We start from the raw sequence: 17,645 nt of genomic DNA, 5'->3' as shown, positions 1-17,645 counted from the left end.
AGCCTCAGGAGTAAATTGGGAAAATCCGTTATTAAAATTGAAGGTGTATTTTCTGTAGCTTAATACGAGGTTTTTATATAAATTCTGGCTACAGCAAGTTCTTAGCTTGTTCTTCCTAAATCATATGAGTAATTGACAACCAGTAAACAGCTCATTAGGGACATAAAAAAAGGGTTTAACTAAAACAAACTGAGTGATACCCACGAAGCCGAGTGGATTAGATTTCCAGCACTCTTTATTATTAATGGAAGCTGAGCATGTAAAACCCTTAGTGCACTGTACTGAAAATATACCCTCTCTGTTTACTTATAAATTACACCCAGGGAAAAAAAAAAGAAAAAGAAAAACCTTCCACATCTTCCAGTAAGCATGCAGCTTCTCTTTAATTAACGGGCCAAAGTCAATAGTGCATGGAAAATTTAGCCCTTCCGTGGATCAGAGATTAACCTGCAAGCAAATGGTACATTTCAGCCCAAATATGGGGCTTTAAATTTAGCTTGTGCCAGAATGGCTCATGGGTAAGAATGACAGAGGTCCTCTAAGCAGGGACCCTAAGTGCTGTTCTATCTGAGCGTCAACTGTTAGATAGCGGGTCTTTTGTTGTTTGTACATTTGATGTCATAACCTTCTCTCATTAATTTTTTTTTATCTTGAAAAAAAAATAAATTGTATGAACTCACTCTGCATATAGGTAACCACTAAAATTAGCATGTCTGCCAATGCTTAACCATCATGTAGCCTCCAGACTTACAAGGGTTACCCAAGAGTTCTTGCTTGCTTCTGCCCAACTGCCAACATTAGTTCAAGGTTGTCCATGCTTATCCTTCAAGAGTAATTCTGCTCTCCTTTAGTGACTGCCTCCCCAGCCCAGTATCTGGAAACCTCGGTGCCATTTTACTCTCGCACCTTCTCTGTGCCAGCAAGTTCAAGGATAGAAATGTGGTACACGTAAGGATCAGCAGGTTTGTTAACTTTATGTTCTCTGGCAGTGACTTAGCTTCTCAGAAACCATCCGTTACCAGTTCACAGTGGACAGTGTGCGCTGGTGTACAGGGAGGCACTCACTCTTAAAAGGTTTTGAAGGCCACGTGATTTTTTTTTTTTTAGTTGTGAGAGAGCACTCTGTGATAGGCTCGTACTATAAAAATGCATCTGCAAAGCAAGCATCCCTGGAGAGGGTTTCTTATAGAGCCTAGTTAGCTGTGTACAAACTGAGCTCTCTGTATTTCTGTCCTCTCCCTTACCCCATAGGATGCTTGTTAATGAGCTCAACACTGCATGCAAAAGGCCACAGGGCCGGTGTTTAGGTGGTGTGACTGTCTGAGAAAGTTAAAGCCATGGAAATTGTTTTGACCTTTGAGCCAACTGATGTCTTGCCCTCTCACATTTATTACTCAATGGTACATTTCCAAAAACATGCATTTCTAAAACCACAGAATTAAATGAGAAAACAGAGTTAAGGATTAATAGCTAGCTAGTTCAATTAAGGTGTGGGAGGGAGTGAGGAAGGGTTGGTGGGAATCTTTTAATTCCGGGTTTGTTTATAATTGTATTAGTGTGCCTATTTCATTCCGGTTTTCTTTCAGCTTGGCCCTCATTTTCCTCCACCTCCCGTCATTCATCTCTCATGCCTATGCATCTACGAACTGGCACACACAGTTGTAAGCTGGTTATGGGAGTAGGAACACTTGCAGCACTTACTGAAGGCCTTGACCCCATTAGGAAGTAATGCCTGGCTTTAATTATTAAATGCTTTTCCGTATCCAGAACTTCTCCCAACCCACATCTCCTGGAGCGACCTCTCATTTGGCCAACTCTGTCACCTTGGACTAAGGAGTGTTGGTAGCATAGGGCATAACTTGTCAGACTGTTAAGCAAAAAGTCAGCAGTTCAAATTCACCAGCTACTTCTTGGGAGAAAGATTATCTCCTCCCATAAAGATGGGCAACCTTGAAAATCAAATTGGAGAGTCACTAAGGAGTTGGAATTGAGTGGACGGTAGCAGGTTAGGATGCATGTTTACCGCCTTGGACAAGCAGCTCACTCTCTGAATGCCAACATTCCCATCTCTGAAAATGGCTTAGGTCACCACCAGTGATGATTGTAATTGTATTCTCAGGAAATGTCTTGTTCCTTTCCTTCTTTATGTGTATACTGAACCATGGAACATTCGTGTAGACCACCCACCTCTTTGTGCCTTTCCTCTGAAAGCCATTGAGTGGAATTGAGAAGTTGTGCCTTTCCCATTTGAAACCAAGAGCCCAGAAGAGGCAAACTTATTAATATGCAGTGTCACATCATATTGTCACATAGTAATATATGATATATGATAAAATGTATCACTTCTGAGCACCACAAATATCTGTGGCTTCACCTCAGCATGAAGGCAAATGAGTTTCCTTTAGCTTGAGTGAGTTTGGAGATAAACTTCAATGTAACAAAATGTATTTCACAGGAAATGTTTGATGTGCCGCAGTTGGCTTATGAATCTCTTATCTGTTCGCAGTTCACTCTGTAGAGTTATTAGTCAATTTAATTTGAGCAAATGCCAGGATTACTAACTAATTAGAAGGTTGTGACTGAAGGCATCTGATGGGGAGAGAAGTGCTGGTAGTGTGGGGTTTGTGGCAGCGTGCACGTCTGATTTGTCCTGCTGATACCATTTGCTAAACATTATACTTTGTGTTGTTGTCACACAGATAAGCCTCAAGTGCATATTCAGATGACTTACCCTCTACAAGGCCTAACCCGGGAAGGGGACGCGCTTAAATTAACATGTGAAGCCATCGGGAAGCCCCAGTAAGTTCTGAAGGTCAAGGTTGACAGAGGATCATGAGCAGTAAATGTCACAACACAGAGATGTGCATTCACCACTCATTGGCTGTCACCTGTCTCTCACTGCAAAGGATGGAAGAGGCACTAGAGAATATTCAATGAAAAGAGGATTACATAACTGTTGGCCTTAATAGTCAAGACTGGGGATGGGAGGAATAAATGCCAGTTAGGATTGAAATCTCAGCTAATTCTGCTTTATTATCATCAGGACATCGGGACTATTTTTCTCTCACACGCAAAAGAAAATCCTAATAAATGTTGCGTGTGCCCACACTATCCTGATGGATCTGCTGCCTTCGGTGTTAATGTCTAAGCTGACTTGTGCTGAGCTTCTATGTTTAGGACCAGCTACAACGAATGAATTGTCACTATTTTTAGTGTTACGTCTCATTCCCTCGAAGAAAAATGTCACACTTGACTTCCCTAGAATTATTTTTGGCAGTAAGACATGGTTCAAGAATTTTTCTCAAGGGATATATACCGTTGCATAAAGATGGGGTGGGGACCCAATCTGCCCTCTTACTGAAAAATACTGAGCAGTTGCTTCATTTGACTCACCCTGCTAAATGATCTGCAATCAATTAAAGGAAATACATGCATCATCAGAGAACTCGGGTGGTGTAGACAGTAGTATACCTGGTTGTTAACAGGAAGGTTGAAGGTTCAAACCCATCCTGTGGTACCTTCATCGACTTCCAGAATCACCAATTATTAAGAACCCTACAATGAGTTCTGATGATGCACATGGGGTGGCCAGAGGTCAGAAAGAGTGACTTCTTTTCTTAAACATACCCAACCAGTGCGACAGCAAAAATTCCTATATTGATTCTATTGTAAATATTTGGTCTGTGGGAGGATCTTTCTTCTATCTTATAGTAGGGCAGAGATCATTTTTTAGCTGTTTCATGGGGGTTGGGGGAATTAATCCCTAGAATCATGAATTGGAAGAACAGGTCAATTGTGGCCTGGAGAACACTCTCACTTTCCATGGTACCCAGGAAAAAAACAGCATTGAGCTCCCTCTGCTGTCCCTGTGCTATGGTTCCCCGCCCCACCCTCTTCTCAGAGTGTTCCTAATAACATCATTATCACAGTTTGTGTATAAGAAACTCAGATCCCCTTTACGAAGCGTCCCCAAGCTCTTCAGGGAGAATTGTCCCCATTAAAGCCCAGGCAGAGACCCGTGTGCCAACGGGGAGCCTGGCTGCTGTCCGCTCTCTCTGTTACTTCCCTCCATTCCTATTTTTTAGCTCCCTGCTGCTTGAGCTAGAATTTGCTTCCATCCTACTAACCATCTGGATTTGAAAGGTGACCTTTGGGGCGTGGGCGGTGGTCTGGGTTCTGCTGTGATTTTCCTCCCATGTTCTGAAGTTATTTGGATAAGAAAGCTGCAGACCCCTAGCCATGCCATCTTTTTTCTCTTCTGAGCGCTGCAAAAGATTCAGATCTTTCTCTTTTTTGTAACCTGTTTGAATTACATCCTAATTAGCAGCTTTACCTTCCCTCCAAAACAATCCAATGGTGACGAGGGGGAAGCATCCCCAGAAGCCTCTTGCCTCTTGAAATACCTGTGCCTGGCTACGTTAACCACACTCACACTATCTGACTTGCTAATCTATGTTTTGTTTTTGTCTTTTTTTTTTCTTATCCCCCTGAAGAAGGTACTGTGTTCAATTGAATATGCCACGGGGACAGTAAATTACATGTTTCCTTCAGGACATTTATGCCAGAGAGGATATTTGTTTGTTCCTCTCAAATAGGGCTGGGTCCATGGTTGTTTGAGCACCATGCTTTACTCGCCTGCTATCCCTTCTAGCATATTACCTATTTATTTTCTCAAGAAATTGCATACAATAAAAATGGTAATTTAACTTGCCATTAAATGTTGTGAATATTCTCGGCACTTACCCCCACTGATTGTTTCAGCTGTCAAGCAGCAGGACATTAGATCTGATTGCCAGGCAGACCCATTTCCCACTGCCCGCAAGGAGGACATATGCAGTACTAATTTTTAAATAATTTACTGGGTTGTGATGACAAACCCATGTGTAATTAAAGAAAAATTGTAGCTTCACATCCCATTTGAAAATTGCAATGCTACTTGACAGGGCAAACTTGAGGATCCTTTGGTCATTAAGCTTGTGGAGGGGCCCTTCTGTCATGTCACTGCCCCGATAGGCAGCAAAGGGAGAGGAGGGAGCGTCCATCTGACCATGTGCTGCCCCATCAAGGGCAAGGCCTCCACTTCACAGGCCACTGGAGGGGAGGAAGAGGATTGTTCAGTTTGTGCATCTGAAAGCTATTTTGATTGAACACATGCTTTTGGCCCTAGTGCATCCTGTAAAATTTACTTTTCATAGTGGCTACAGTCGTAGTCTTCTGCACCACTAAAGCCAACTTGTGTCTGACAAGCACGTGCCTAGGACCGAAGGAATCCATGCTGAGATGCACTTGGCATTGATTATCTCGAGGATCTCTTCCTCAGCCTAGCCAACTTCTGTGCAGGTGCAGGCTCTAGAGGGGAGACTGCACACTGAGGGGTGGGCCTCGGGAACCCCAAAAAGAAAGGACTGGTGGCAGTTGTCTTAGGTTGGGGAACGTAGGGGTTAAAGAGAGGGGAAGTGACTGTATCTTTCCAAAACTAGCCATGAGTTTCCCAAGAGCAGTAGCCAAATGAAAGAGCTGTTCAGAAATAAAATGCCATTCATTTTTGCGGAGCTATAAATCTACTTAAATGTTACAAGTGGCTTCTAAGCAAGCATCTTGGTGTGTTAGTAACCAATAGATTAATGCATGTATCATTAGCCAAGAACTCGATTTTTTCCCTCCTAATTAATGAGATGATTAACAATGGGTGAGCTCTGTCCTGTCTGAGTCGGTGTGAAACCACACAGCAGGGCAGAGAAATAGGCACACTGGTTTATTTGCTGACTTGTTTCAGATGAATTGGAAATAATGAGACTACTGCTCGTGGTCTGTTAAAAGTTTTTCATCACCTGGTAATGTTTCACAAGGGGGTTAAAAAAAAAAAGGAAAATCATACACTGAGGAGATTTTTTGAGACTTCAAGAGTGTCCTTCTGGGAGCTTATAATACCCCCATTAGATTATCTTTGTGACATCCTGTGTGCAGTTCATTTATTGGGTGGGTGAGAAGTTTCCTGTGGGCTTCTTAATGGGAAATCATAATGAAACGTGCCTTTCTCCCCCTCCCTCTGCAGGCCTGTGATGATATCGTGGGTGAGAGTCGATGATGAAATGCCTCAACACGCTGTACTGTCCGGGCCCAACCTGTTCATCAATAACCTGAACAAAACAGACAATGGTACATACCGCTGCGAAGCCTCAAACATAGTGGGCTCTGCTCACTCGGATTATATGCTGTATGTATACGGTACGTGAGAAGATCAGTCTTCTGCTAGACTCACTTATATGTAGCTGCTATTTGTGAGCCACTCCCCACTGAATCCCACACACACCTGTTGATCTCCTTCAGGAAGAGAGCACTGGTGGCACAGAGCTCAGCTGCTGACTAAAAAAGTCCATGGTTTTATGTAGTAGTCGTCCTTATATGCCAGAGTTAGTTCACCCAGAATAATGCTCTCCAGTCACTCCCAAGTTATGTGGTACTTTTCAAAATCTTTGCTCCTGAGTACTGCACAGTATTCCAGTGGTTTGAACACACCAGCTACATTACAGGAGAAAGATGTGGCAATCTGCTCCTGCAAAGACTTGCCACCTTGGAAATCCTGGGGGGGCACTTTGACTCCAGCCGTTGTGTCACTTGTGAATCCAGATCAACTAGACTACAGTGGGTTCTGTGTTCTTTCAAGAACTAGACAAGTCTGGCCTGAGGTAGACCCCAAGTGCCTCCACCTTGGAAGAGCAGTGGCTTCTCTTCTCTCCCTCTGATTCCCACTGAGCAGTAAAAGCTGTGTCTTCGGGCACAAACCATGCAGATGAGGAGAGGAGTCGTGACTGAAGAAATTCATCCTTCCCAATCCATGGCTTTTTTCAGCCCAGGAAGTTTATTCCCAGTGGGATTTTCCTGTGAGTCTCAGCTAGCCTTTCTCTTGCTTTGATGTCCAAAACTCTCCTGTTTTTAGCATGAAGCTATTAAATTCCAGAGGGTGCTATAAACCAGTAAATAGTTGGAAAAACATAAATCTTCGGTAGCTACTTAAACCACCTGTGGCTATTGCTTTGGACTCACATGAGTTTGGGTTTTGGTTTTGTTTGGGGTTTTTTTTCCTTTCCTTTTTTTAATTTTTTTTTTTTAATTTGTCTGGAGTTCATAGCCAAGAAAACCCTATGAAGCAGTTCCACAAAATGGGAATGCCATAGACTGTACTGGACAGCAAAGAGTTTTGGATTTTGTTGTTGTTGTGGGTGGTGATTGGTTTAGTCTAGTTTTCTTAACATCTCTTTTTCAGTATTATCAAAGCATATTATCCTGAATTTCATTCTCTAGTCAACAGATATTTTTCAGGTATCCACTGTGTGTCAGATGTTTAAACTTATTTCCACTTATATCTTGTCAGTTTGTTTATAGTGAGTTTTCTCTAACTGAGGAACTGACTGCCTCTCTTGTCTTCTAATGACAAATTGAGTCTCTTCTATCTCATTGAAGCCCTCTGACGAGTTTTATACCAGAAAAATAGTCATAAACTTATATAACACAGAATGAATGACCACAGACATGTTGTGAGTCTTTAAGAGAAGTGAGTGTTAAGAGGTAGGGTTCTTCCTCCATGTTAACAGTAGATATCATCTGAATCCAAGTACATATTTATACATATACGCACATGCAAATAAATGTAGGTGGAATATTTACACTATCGTGTCTTAAAACCATGGCTTCTTTCCTATAAAAAACAATAGGAGTGGCATTCTTTTTAATCAAATAGAAACATGTTTTGCAGCCTATCTGCATGGATATTAAAATGTAATCCTCAGCCTACACCTGAAGTGTTGGGTTTTTTTTTCCTTAGCAAAGTGCAAAATTAAAAGATCGTGTCTAATTACCTTGTTTGTAGACTTGGGCTATGTTTTCTTTACACATCACCCTTGTTGTCCATGGTCCATAGATGATAGCATTAGTTCTCCACAGAAGCTCAGTAAATCACAGCGTAGAAAGTGGCTTCAAGAAAGTACAGCTACCGCTCTTCTGTGCATGTGAGAGAGGTGTCCCCGGACCCAATTCTGATCCGTAATAGTAAGTAAGCAATAAGCGCCATCCCTGTCCCTTATCTGCCCACCATCAGCTGATGTAAAGGACATGGAAGCTGAGAGCTGGACGCTCCCTTTTATTTCTGTATGTGCTTTCTTCACAGTAGGCTTGAACCGCTAGTATTGGGCGTCTCCCACACTGCTATTACCCAGGCTTACAGATTTCCAGTCCAGCTTTCCATGTAAACTCCAGATGTTAAAAAGCAAACTTCCACCAGTCGATTATTGAATTTCACACAGTCCTTGAGTCAAGGAAGACTAAAGTATCCAAGAGATGGCTTGAACTTATGTTGTCTATGCCTACGTCTCAAGATGAGACACATCTTGTGGATTTGGTTGACAGATCACATTATTTGAATAATTTTGGATAATAGCTTCTGGCTAGCTTTGTTGAGTGTTCACTTGTTTCTAAGCCTTCTAGAAAATACTTTACATGCATAGTCTCATCTCACCTCCACAGTAAAGCCATGAGGAAGACATTATTATCATCCCATTTCACAGACGATAAAATGTGACAGCCGTGATACTTTCTGATTCCAGGGTCCACATGGAGCCTTGTGTCTCTCTTTGCAATTCCTCTTACTCAGATTGCTGTCCAAAAGAGCAGCCCGTTTCTCTGAAGTACATGCCCTCCTCAGTGGTTTGGTCCACCTCAAAGTTCTGCATCATATTTTCAAATCATTTTCAGGTCTACTTATTGTAATTGTAGACGTCACCCACTTGATGCCTGTTCTGTTAGAATTAAGTCCAGAAATAGTATCCTAATTATTAGGGAATGTCTCCTAGGTACAAACCATCCACTTTTGAGATAAACATCACTGATCTAGAACAGAAAACCGAGTTAACTGTTTTCAGACGAGGCCACATGCACATCTGGACACAGTGTGACAGTGTGCTAGGATGAGCAGGGTGTCCTCAGAACTCGACTCGGGGGCCAGCTCGCCTCGCTCATCTCTCTCTGCACCTACAGTGAGGTCTGGGTATGTCCAAATGCTTTCCCACCTGTGTGACCTCCATAAAAAGCATCTAGGGACCAAGAGGAAAACCACTGCCTGAAGCAGTATTTCTCTTCCCACTCATGTGGCTGTTTTCAAAAGGTAGTTTAACATCACAGATTGAATCATTCCAGCTTCTCGGAGGAGTATGAGATAATTTTCTTAATGGACTCATTTTTGGATTCAAGTGTAAGGCTGTTTTAAACAATAATTTAAACTGCTTGGGTTCCAATTTAAATTAACAAAGCACTTCCCCACCCCCCACATAACAGAAAAGGTCGCCCTTGATCCTTTCCTCTCACATTTGTACATGTGTTTCGGTGAGAGGAGCAGTTTGTGAGGAAAATGAAAGCCTTGAATTATTGATCTAGAGCAGAAATCCTTTTCAGCCGACCTCGAAGCCAAGCATCAAGGTAATGTTTTTCATAAACTTTCAGGAAGTTGTCCCAAACCCAGTAAAGGTGCAGTATATAATTAAAGTTTTGATGTATTAATTAGACAATCTGAGAGCTCACTTGGAGATAAAAGGACACCAGATGTGTCAGGGAGAAAAAGTTGACGTGCTTTAGATAAAATTTAAAATCAAAAGCCTTCAAATCGTCTTATGCTCTATTATAGCAGAATGATTGCTTAGTTCAAAGTCTTGCTGACAATTTAACACATTCAGTTTGATCATTTAGGCTTGGAGCCTTTCTTCCCCCACCCTTCTCATATTTGCCCTTCCATATCCTGAAATCATTTTTAGATGCTGGATGAATATACAGTATGCCAGCTGTCTGGCCGCAGGTTCCCACTCAGGTTCCTAGCGTGGAGGGTCAAGCCCAGTTTATATTTAGTTCTCTTGTTTACAAGACAGAAGACATTCTTCCAGCTTTATCACTGAAATCCTCTTAGGTCAAGCTTTTAACACAAGCAAAGGCAACTCATTAATATTTATAAGTTGTAAAATTTATTGACTTTAAAAAAAACACACACACACTAAACCAAAATCTCAGTAAAAATCGCACATGCCTGGAACTTGATATTTAGCGGTGACATTCTCTCTTCTTTGTATTTATTACTAGTATGGGAGAAGTTTTACTTCCTGCTGAGATGTATTGATGGAGAATAATGAAGTTAACAGGCTTTAGAGAGCAAGCAAGCAGGATCGCAGGCATCTTTGGCTCATATGAGGCCTTTAAATAGAGCAGCACCATCTCTCCCTCCTTCCTCTGGTCTCTAAGATGCAGTGATGGCCATGGTGCCCTCTCGGTGCTGAATGCATTTAACCTCCCCTTTGAAATATCGAGGGGAGGGGCCAGCCAGACATTTCAATTCCTTTTTCTTCCTTCTCTACTTCACATCTCATTTCTAGTTCACTTTCCTGAATAAAAAAATCTCTTTCTTCTTCTCTTAGCTCTTCCACCGAAGACATTGGGATATAATTACAAGACATACATCTCTGGAGCAGATTGTGGGGAGGGGATGTCAGGTTTTAAAGGGGGTGTCATCCAGGAAGCATCTCAATGTCCCCATGCCTTTGTTTTGTCATTACTGATCATTGTTGTGTTCAGCATTGTGGGTTTGATTTTCCTTTTTTTTTTTATCCAGATCCCCCCACAACTATCCCTCCTCCCACAACAACCACCACCACCACCACCACCACCACCACCACCATCCTTACCATCATCACAGGTACGGTACCACCGTTGCCATCGAAAATGTCCTGAATGTATACTGTCTGTCTGGTATGTATAAGACGTAGCCTACAGTTTCCCTCCCCACCCTTCAGAATTGAATTGTTCCTTTGTTTTGGAACTTGAACAACATGAGATGCTGTGTTCCGCAGTTGACTCTTAAGGGGTCCAGGAAAAGATCTTTACCACCCAAGCATTTAATGGATATTTTGTGGCTTTCACACAATATGATTGATTTCTTAGCATCCCTATCCAAAGCCCAGTGTTAGGGGAAATGGTCTTGTGGCTGGTAGAGAGCCTGCCAGTAGCTTCAGCTCAGCCACAGTTGATGAAATGGTAAGTATCGTGGCTTTGGATCTTCTCATCGGCTTAAACGTCATCTTGACCCATAAAAGAAGCCAAACCCAAAACAAAACAAACAACTCAAATGCACACCCTTCACCAGGCCTAGTGGGCCAAGCTACAGAAGAGACAGCGTCCTTCATGCCCTGCGCAGGCAGTAAAGCACATGAGATCAGAAGTCACTGGCTCTTCCATGATGAACATCAGACCCTGCCCAGCCCTCAGTAAGCTGTTTCAGGGTGGAGGAGGCAGCCTTAGTACCTGCAATTCCATGGCTTTATCTCTTTGGACCAGTTGAGACTCTTACTCAAAATGAGTTTCACTCCCTCTTATTTCTAAATGTCAGAGAGGGCGTGGCTTGCTGTTCATCCTTTCCCTGGCCTCCTGGCCTCAGAACCTGATGTTCTGGGGACCTTGGAGTTTCTTTAATTCCTCATGTAAAGAGTTTTCTGCCTGTTTCATGTCAAGCAGACATACAGAATTCCGTTAGGTAAAGACCTTCCCTAGTCATGTTCACAGGTACCTGCATCTAAAAGGTACTCTTCAATGGGGAATAAGCAAGTCTCCTTAAAAGGAAACATTCCTGCTTCATTCTGTTATCTGCTGAGACTCTCCAGTCTCTGAACCAAGGCCCTTGTACACGACCTGATCACTGGCCTTCTTCATGAATACTGACAGCTTGTCCTCGCTAGCCAGGTGTAACTTTCCTCACCACCCCAGACGTGACAGCCTCCTGCACATTTTCTTGAGACTTCCCACTTTTCACAGGAGTTGGTGACTAAATTTCCAGGTGTTCACTGAAACAGGATCCCTCACCATTCTATGAAAAATATGAATATTGTTTAATCTTAGCTAGTTGTTTCGTTTCACTTTTCCAACCATTTAGTGGAACAAGCAGGAATGTGAAATGAGCCCCTCTTGAGGACTTTCCACAGCGTCGGCTGCACACTCATCAGTGCCTGCCTGCACTTACTTGAAAATCTTCTGAAAATCCATCAATTGGTTTCTGTGTCTCACTCTACTCAGCTGTAGCCAGGATGCTTCACAGTGCTTGTCTGTGTGTCTTTCTGTTGCAGTTCTTCCTTCGTTCCTTCTGCTCCTTCAGTACACTTCAGTGGCTCTGTCCCATTTTCTGTGTCACTAATCAGCAGAGCAGAGACGCTCCCCCTTAATCTGGTAACCAGTGCAAGCAAATGTGCTGTTGGTTCTTCTTTCTAAGACAACTGGGGGATTGTTTCATTTTGATTAGGTATTTTTGTTTGGTTTGTTTTGTTTTGTTTTCCTCTTTTGACCTCACCTCTTCTTACCTCTTATCCAATTTGTGAATTGAATTAGGCTCCTGCTCTCATTACTAGGTTTGCCCAGTGTTTCCTATGAAAAGCCCTTTAAACGTCAGTGAAGTCATGCCTCTAACTCTCTATCACCTGGTGCGCACTAACTCTTTTAATGAACCCTCCAGTCTTACCTTTACAGAAGATCCCCATGTATGAGCCAGCCTGGTCTCCTTCTCCTTTTAGCAAGTTCTTAACTAGCCAGGTTGACACTTTTAAGGCCGTGGATGCCTTGTTCTCTCAGTGTACAAACACTGCTTTAATATGGAAGATGTGAGAGCAAACTGGCTGCGACATCTGTCACCCCATTGATGGCCAGAGTTGATTTAACTGATCTGACTGGCTAGGCGAGTGTCGCCTTCCTCCCTCACCGATCCGTGTGTCCTTCCCAAAGCTGTGTGCACAGTTGAAGAGGACAGCCATCCCCAATAGAAGGAAGACCGTCCTTAGGTCAAGGGTATACTCATAGCTATGCTCCCTTGCTGGAACCTCCAAACAAGCTCTCAAGGTCTTTTTTAACAACACTTGCCATTTGTGGCTGGCCTCTCACTATCTTAGATTGCTGTTATTGTGTCGTGTTGTGCTTTATTGTGTTTAGTCTTGTTTAAGACCTTTCTTCACCACCACCACCCCACCCCCCCTGACTCCTGTTTCCTTACAGTCAATCTCAGAAACAAGCAGAGTCCCTCCTTCAGTCCCCCCCAGCTCTTAATCTGTCACTCCAGACTAAAGCTAATCTTATGTCACAAACAGCTACAACTCACTGTTATCACAACTCCTCCTACTGCAGACATTGTGCTTAGGGAGGAAATTTAAAAGCAATGCTGTATTTATGCCCACATCAAATGTACCTTTGATAGGAACTCGCCTTTGCTCTCCTGTCCCTGTGTCTCTCCCTCCCGCCACCCACACCCAAGTCACTGGTTCCTGGGCACACAGTAATGAAGGATGACTTCACTGATGCACTTTAGCCTTTTGATGTTAGTAGCTGATTCCTCACTGCCCGCACGCCGCATTTGTGGTGATGAATGCCTAGGTTCTCCCTGGCACACCCAAAAGGAGTTACACGAAATTGCTACTAAAACAACTTTGGAGAATTCATTGCCTAAATGGATGTGATTGTCTAGGCATGCTGTGTCTTAACAAGTAGTCTTAGATATATTTACCCAGAAAGTATACTTGGAGAATTTAACATTTGCTCCTTTCTTCAAGAGATTAAAAGTTATAGAACTGAATAATTCTCTGCCCCACTTCTAAAGATCTGAGTGAACCCCTGGATTTAGGTGCCTAAATGCATCCTGACAAATGGGTAACCAAATTCCTACTCCTTTCCTCTTTGTACTGTTTGGAGTATTACAGACACAATTAGTCTTAAAAACTCCCAACAACTAAGTTCAGTGACAGTAACATAAAGCCAATGTTCCAAGTATTGTAGGATGGGATTTTTTTTTCTCCGTTTTTGTTTTAAATAAAAAAGGCCACAGTCATCTATTTCATTTCTGCCAGTCAAATGCAATAACTGAAACCCATTCCCCAGGTCACGGTTTCATAACATGGAAAATGTACAAATGCAATAGAAAAATCTTTTTTAAACTCGAAAGGTCAGAGTGGATTTCTGATTTCTCTGAAGAGAGGTGCTTCAGTGTTACCTTTTGTCTTCCATAACCACGATAATTTAATTGTCCCCCTTGTTAGATAGGCAGACTGTCATTGCATCCCAAAGCACCTGACTTCTTCAGAACACCATAAAGCTATGTTCAGAAGCCCCTAGAAGAGGCATCCGCAGCCCTCTGTCCTCCAGGATCCTCGGCACCATGGTCAGCTGGGGGCTGTGTGCCAGCGGTCAGCCCCATCTCATGACCTGGGTGTGCAGAAACACGCCTCTGGGTGCTTCATCTGGGGAAGAATTTTTCCAGGCTTTAAATCTACCAAATTTTTTTTTAATGTGGCTTTGTCATGGGAATAATGACAGTAAACTAGTCAGTGATTCATACTATTAGAATCCCTTTGTGAGTAAAATGATTTAGTGGATCGAATCGGGATGGGAGCCCTTTAGAACCTCATCATGACTTACCATAAGATTCCTTGATGTCTCTGTTACTGTTCATGTTCACCGATATCTTGACCTTTTACTTCTTACAGCTATTGCTATTGGCACCTTCCCACCTCTGCCATTTTTTTTGTTTTGTGTTCCACTTTTTCTGTGTCAGCTTGTCTGTGTGGTTTCATCATTGAAGACATATGCTCTCATGGAGGAGGACCCAGGGTAGAGTGTCCCCAGAGTTCTCTGCTGAAACAGAGAGTCGGTCTTTCCCCCCCAGTGCAATTCTCGCAGAAACCGACGGAGAAGCAAAACCTGCTACTAGGCTGAGCTTCTGTGTGTTGTAGTGTTTTCTTGTCTATGCTTTCTTTGAAATTAGTTGACTTTGTGCATCAGTTGTATTTTAAATGTTTAGTGATAGCGTTTGCCCATCTTCCATTGGATCGAGCATTTTCCTGTAATCATCTCAGGAAAATGTTTTCTGTTCCCTACCTGGTTTATGTGACTGTTGTATTGCACCCACCTGCTTGGATCTGAGGAGTTCTCGGGTGCAGTGGTCAAGGCAGTCAACTGAAGACCACCTCGCAGAATGACGGAGCAGCCTGCTTTTGGGATGAGTACAGTCCATGAGGCTGTTGCACTCTGGCCTACAGCGTGGTTGTGAGTCAGGATCAGCTGGACAGACCACAGGAGATGCACCTGTGTTAGATGCTGGACAAAAAGATCCCACAGAAAGGACTTGGAGTTTGGTTTTCAAGCCCCTTAACAGCAGCTTCCATAGAAAATCCAGGCTGAGAGGAGTTCAACCTGTAGGTCATACTTATCCATGTAACAGCCATGAATTAAAAAATAAAACTCACCTTAGAATGAGAAGTGGATTTAGCTGTATAGCCAAACACATTTAAAAAGCCTTCCCTAAAAAATGAAGTAGGTCATTTCTAAATGAGAATTTCCCCCCCTCTTTTTTCATTCGTATGGATGTAATTAAAGATTTGTGGTTATTTCTTAGAAAAAGAAAACACCCTTTGTCATCTTGGTGTCTAAGCACTGGGATCCCAGCCTCCCTTGGAGAAAGTGAGTCCCATTCCCAGGTTCATGTTAGCAAGTCCGCTCTCACAGTCTAATGTCATAAGCTCTTTTATGTAATGTGGTTTAGATCGCATAAATAGACAAGGTTGGAGAGCCCTTACTCTTCAGTGACGTTATAGGATGTGACAAAGTTAGCAAACTCAACACCAGAGCACATTTCTCCTTTTGTTAAATAAAAAGAAGTGCACCTGCGCTTAATACTGCATCTGTGCCTTGACTGTCCAGATTGTAAGAGAGAGAGAGCTTTCAGCAATACAGAGAGCTTTCTGTCCCCTTGGTGTCAGAGCTTAATGGTTTTCACTCTGCTGTTGTTACCTGCACGGTGCAAGGAGGTATAGGGTGGTCTGGTGATAGACATTCATTCATTCAGTGTATGTTAAGCACTATATTCATGCCTTTGGAGACAAAATGTTCCTTGAACCCCTTAAAGGATGGCTGGGGAAGTTAAGTTATACAGTGGAATCCAGTAGGAGGTCTGTGTGCAGCTTGAAGTTATTTAATGACACAGACAGAAGACGCCGTAGAAGGCTGAGGACAGCATCACAAGAAAGGTGACATTTGTTCTGTGTTGTCAAAAAAAATCAGTAAAATGTAGCTAAGAGAGGGTGACATTTGAGAAATTAAGTATGAAGGTCCTACTTGATTTCAAGCACCCATCTACCATCTATATGTATGTTGTGTGTGTTTATTTTCTGGGCATATAAAATATCATTGTCACTAGAAAATACACATTTTTCACACTAAGATGCTTACTGAAATACTCCAGCATTTTTCTAGAGTTGACATCTGTTCCATTCCAACTGGTTTCCATTCAGCATTTGAGTACTCAATTGAACACCTACTAGTGTGCTGAGTGCCTAGTGACAAGCATACAGGGCACCAGTAAATACTCATGAATCATCTTTTTAAGTTTGTCTCACAGGTACATGCCCCTCCCCCCCTTCATACTGTGCGTGTGACCTCCTCCATTTTTATTTTGCCCGTGAATGTAAGCTGAACCTGTCACAGCAGCACCGTAGTCCACTGGCTTTCTGACCATATTGACTGATGGGAGACTGCGAGTAACTAGAATGCCACAGTGACTAAAAGGTCACCTGACTCTCCTGGGTTTTTGTTTTTCAAAAGACTGAAAGATAAGAAATGGGTGAGAATTTTTTTTTTCTAACCCTTCTGTCATCATTTTCATGATCCTCCCCTCCACCTTATTTTAAAATAACTGTGGCCATAAGGACTTGACATTTTTCCCTACTAACAATATGTTAATAATGCCAGTGGATACTGCTATGTAGACAGGTTTCTCAGAGGTGTAGAGTGATACACGGTGCTCTTTTAGATCTTGCTGTGGAGTGTAGAAACCACCTGTCACAAAGGACCCACCCCCACCAGTATCTAACACTGAAGGAATATTCTCCACTACAACTATGCTTTTCCCACTCTCCACCACCACCTTTCTGCCAATATCCTAGTCTTTTCTTCCCCTGGTCTGTTGTCTTGCCCTCTCTGTCTGCTCTTCCATGTAGCTTTCACACACTTCCAGGGGTTGTTTTCCTTTTCCAAGGAAATCACTGTACAAAATCTCTGTTATTTGACAGAACATCTGCTTTGCAAATGAAAAGATCTCAGGGGCACAGCGGCACTAGTGAACAATTCTGAAGAAGCTTTTAACAAAACTTGAAATTGCTTTTTTTAAAAAAAAAAAAATCAACTCCCCTTCCTGCTGTTCGGTGGCACGCAGTCCCTTCATTCAAAGAAGGGATGACATTAAAAAGTACAAGAGCCTGATTATGACTCTCCTATCTAGGCCTTTTAGCTGTAGTTCCTTTTCCATCCACATCTCCCATTCATGAGGCATGGGAGCTTAATTAAAGCATAACATGGATGGGAAGAAATTAACCAGGAGCAAGGAAATTTCCAAAACTAGTTTTTTGTGACTTTTTTTTCTCCTTTTAGTAGATTTCAAGTAAATCAAAAGGAAAAGGAAATAAACAAAAAAATGTGTGTGTGTGTGTATGCCAAAACAATACAACTCTGAAAATTGTCAGGGGAATTCCACGCCTGCTCCAGTGTCTAGATTTAAAGCAGTTCCATAACACAGACGGAAGGAGAAT

At 42.5% G+C, this 17,645-nt stretch overlaps 1 protein-coding gene across 7 annotated transcripts in view; it reads left to right on the top strand.

Moving 5' to 3' along the window:
- The window catches only part of CADM1 (cell adhesion molecule 1), a 433,197-nt gene that overhangs the window by 380,540 nt on the left and 35,012 nt on the right, over nt 1-17,645 (top strand). For 4 of the 7 annotated variants that reach the window (XM_006890806.1, XM_006890802.1, XM_006890805.1 and 1 more), the window contains exons 6-7: nt 2,700-2,799; nt 6,056-6,228. In XM_006890806.1, the coding sequence (XP_006890868.1) occupies nt 2,700-2,799; nt 6,056-6,228 (273 nt within the window). Of the gene's footprint in view, nt 1-2,699; nt 2,800-6,055; nt 6,229-10,648; nt 10,733-17,645 lie in introns of all 7 variants that reach the window. The other 3 variants (XM_006890803.1, XM_006890801.1, XM_006890800.1) reach the window with 1 other exon arrangement.

This window comes from Elephantulus edwardii, unplaced genomic scaffold (genome assembly GCF_000299155.1).
Source record: "Elephantulus edwardii isolate Elephantulus edwardi_28Jun2011 unplaced genomic scaffold, EleEdw1.0 scaffold00093, whole genome shotgun sequence".
Classification (NCBI taxonomy): domain Eukaryota; kingdom Metazoa; phylum Chordata; class Mammalia; order Macroscelidea; family Macroscelididae; genus Elephantulus; species Elephantulus edwardii.
This window is presented reverse-complemented; position numbering and strand designations above follow the sequence as displayed.